The 3,868-nt window shown below is 36.3% G+C and overlaps 1 protein-coding gene across 2 annotated transcripts in view; it reads left to right on the forward strand.

Annotated features, from left to right (window-relative positions):
- Positions 1-3,868, forward strand: part of CLCN3 (chloride voltage-gated channel 3) — a 100,620-nt gene that overhangs the window by 12,721 nt on the left and 84,031 nt on the right. For both annotated transcript variants that reach the window (XM_017546665.2, XM_017546668.2), the window contains exon 2: positions 2,547-2,722. In XM_017546665.2, coding sequence (XP_017402154.1) covers positions 2,563-2,722 — 160 coding nt within the window. In that variant the 5' untranslated portion in view covers positions 2,547-2,562. The remainder of the gene's footprint in view (positions 1-2,546; positions 2,723-3,868) is intronic.

Genomic DNA, 3,868 nt, shown 5'->3' on the forward strand with positions numbered 1-3,868 from the left:
ATCACTTGAATATCCAATCAAGAAAAAAAAAAAAAAAAAAAGGAAAACTACATGTCAGTGTCCCTGATGAACATAGATGTAAAAATCTTCAATAAAATATTAAGAGAGCAAGTTGGATGAAGAGGAGAGGATATGATCCAGGCAGAGGGAGCAACAAAGGCCTTGGGGCAGGAGTCAGGAAGGAGCTTCGTAGGCCTGAGAGATTGAAAGGAGATTAATGAGACTAGAGTACTTCAAGAAGTATATACTGTAAAAGGAAGCTCAGGAACTAGCAGTGGCTGGGCTGCATAGGGCTTTTTCTGCTATATTAAAGAGTTTGTCTCTTAAGGGTGATAGAAAATGATTAAAAGATATTAATACATGGAATGGAGAGAGATTATAATCAAACTTACTTTTTGAAAAAAACAACTGCTGACTGCAGTATCATCAGATTCCAGGGAAGCAAGATAATTGCACATAGATAATTTAGGAATTTATTATGGTAAACGAGGCCTTATCCCTAGCAGTTTTCATAGTTTAATTTTGTTTTGTTTTGTTTTTTGAGACGGAGTCTCATTCTGTTGCCCAGGCTGGAGCACAGTGGCACAATGTCTGGGCACTGCAACCTCTGCCTCTTGGGTTCAAGCGATTCTCGTGCCTCAGCCTCCCTAGTAGCCTCAGTTGGGGTGGCTACCACGCCTGCCTAATCTTTGTATTTTTAACAGAGGTGGAGTTTCAAAGTTGGCCAGGCTGGTCTTGAGCTCTTGACTTCAAGCAATCCACCCACCTCAGCCTCCTAAGGTGCTGGAACTACAGATATGTGCCACCACACCCAGCTTATCTCTGATTTTTATAATTTTGCAAGAATATATTTACAAGCTACTATGTATTACAATGTTTTGAAATGGTTATAAGTATATTTTTTGGCAATTAAAATGGAAAAGGTGACTTTGCATTTTTTTTTTAATATGTAAAATGTCAGCTGCTGTGTTAGGGTCTGAAGAGTCTTTTGTGTCCAAGCCTGGGAATTGGGTTTAGAGCCTAAGAATATTTAACACTAGTGTTCATATTTTCTTCTGTTATGTTTCCTTTTATGTTACTATAGAAATTTGAACATTTTACAGTAGTGCTGTTCAATAACAACATTAGTGCTGCAAATGCAAACCACATAGATAATTTTTAATTTTTTAATAGCCACATTAAAGAGTAAAAATAAAGTGGTGAGATTCATTTTAAATATATTTAACCCAATAGGTCTAAAATATTGCAACATGGAATCAATATAAAATTTCTAGTCAAATATTTGACATCCTTTTTAAATAGTAAGTCTTAGAAATCTGGTAGGTATTTTACACTTAGAGCACATTTCAGTTTGGACCAGCCATGTTTCAGTGGCTCAACAGCCATATGTAGCTGCTACCTGCTACATCAGATAGTACAGATCTATAGGTTTCTGGGAAAATAAGTGGAATAGTTTGTTTGTTTTTTTTTCTTAAGTTACCCAATTTATAGAAATAGCAACCCATGCAGGCCTGAGGATGGTTTATTTGGAGCAGAGTTGCATGTTTGTGTTATAAAAAATGATCTGCAGGCTAGGTGTCTCAAAGGTGTTATGAGATTAATTTTTTTAACAGAAATAGTGAATTTCCAGTTATCACTTACGGTTTTTGAGGGACTTTTAGGGATAAAATGGAAGAGATATATTGGAACTTGCTAATTGAAGTCTTAATATATAGAAAGGTTTAATGATTTTAGATAGATTTCTCAGTGCTGTGTAGCTTCTAGCTAATGTTCACTGAAATGTTATCACATGTATTAAGCCCTTCTATTCTGTAAAGAAATAAAAACAAAGTATCTGTGTTGTTCAAAAAATCTTAGCATACATGCTTTGATACATCAAAATTAAATGATTCTTAAGCCATCTTGGCTCACTGCAAACTCTGCCTCCCAGGTACAAGCGATTCTCTGGCCTCAGCCTCCTGAGTAGCTGGGCACTACAGGTTTGTGCTACCATGCCCAGCTAATTTTTGTATTGTTAGTGGAGAAGGGGTTTCACTATGTTGGCCAAGCTGGTCTCGAACTCCTGACCTTGTGATCCACCCACCTCAGACTCCCAAAGTGCTGGGATTACAGGCGTGAGCCACTGCGCCCAGTCTGTAGTGTTTTTTCTGTTGTACTTATACCTGCTAAAATATTCAAAAGGGGCAGTCTGTCTTTCAAACCTTGTACTTCAGCCATCTTGTTCCCTACCCTGTGGGCAACTTACTTGGAAATCTCTCCTGAGACAGCCTATGCATATACAAGCAAAAATGTAAATATATTTTACATTTTTCAACTTAAAAATTGCAGATCTACTTGGAGGAATTCTTCATTCTGTTTTACAGCTGTATAATGAGAATAAAATTATTACATCACCCGAAAATACTTAATAAAGGTAGCTATTGTTACAACGAATACACTTAATATTTTTTAGCAACTTTCCTTTTGTGATGTTAAACTAGGTGATTTTTATTGTATGTTTGAAAAATGTTAAAACTACTTTTTCCCCTCCCCTTCCTCCCCCACAGATAATCAGACAGCTAAATGGAGTCTGAGCAGCTGTTCCATAGAGGCTACTATAGAAACAGCTACAACAGTATAACAAGCGCAAGTAGTGATGAGGAACTTTTAGATGGAGCAGGTGTTATTATGGACTTTCAAACATCTGAAGATGACAATTTATTAGATGGTGACACCGCCGTTGGTAAGTTCAGCATGACAACCTAATGTCTGTATTCATGAATATCCACTAGTAAACATATACACTATTTTACTGAGGTTGAATTTTTCAGTAACTTAAAATTTTGGGGGGTAAAATTTACATAACATGAACTTAACCACTGTAAAGTGTATAATTGAGTGGCATTTAGCACATTCACAGTGTTGTGCAACTGTCGTTTCTATCTAGTTCCAAACATTCTCATCACCCCAAAGAAAACTACATTTAAATGGGTTAGCTTTTAAATATAATGTAATACAGAGAAGTGTCAATTATCAAATCATAGTGTGGAAATTGATGAATTTCTACAAAGTGAACATTATTATATAACTACTCTTTAATCAGGAAATAAAACATTACCAGTATTTCCAGAATTTTTCCTTGTTTCACCTTCACTTTCAATATTATTTTGATTTCTATCTGGATTAGTTTTGCGAGTATTTAAACTTTATTTACAAGGAATTCATACTGTATACTCTTTTATGTCTGGCTTTTACATTTTGAGATTGTCTATATTGTTGTGTGTAGCAATAGTTAACTTATTTTCATAGTTGGTATAGGATCCCATTGTGTAAACATACTTCAATTTCTTTTTCTATGTCGATATTGTTTGTTGTTGTTGTTGTTGTTTATTTTTTTTTTTCAGATTTTTGGCTGTTGCTAACAGTGCCACTATGAATTTTCATATGCGTGTGTTTTAGTGCACATTATGTACACAATTCTGTATGATTTATATCACAGAATGGAATGCTTAGATCATAGAGTATGTGTGTCTCAGCATTATCAGATACTGTCAGTGATACTTCCTTTTCTTTTTTCTTTTTTTTTTTTTGAGATGGAGTCTGGCTCTGTTGCCCAGGCTGGAGTGCAATGGCACAATCTCAGCTCACTGCAACCTCCACCTCCTGGGTTCAAGTGATTCTCCTGCTTCAGTCTCCTGAGTAGCTGGGATTACAGGCGCCTGCCATCACTCTTGGCTAATTTTTGTATTTTTAGTGGAGATAGGGTTTCACTATGTTGGCTTGGCTGGTCTTGAACTCCTAACCTCAGGTGATCAACCCACCTGAGCCTCCCAAAAGTGCTGGGATTACAGGCATGAGCCACTGTACCCGGCTGCCTTTTTTTTTTTTT

The sequence above is a fragment of the Cebus imitator genome, unplaced genomic scaffold (genome assembly GCF_001604975.1).
Source record: "Cebus imitator isolate Cc_AM_T3 unplaced genomic scaffold, Cebus_imitator-1.0 Scaffold190, whole genome shotgun sequence".
NCBI lineage: Eukaryota > Metazoa > Chordata > Mammalia > Primates > Cebidae > Cebus > Cebus imitator.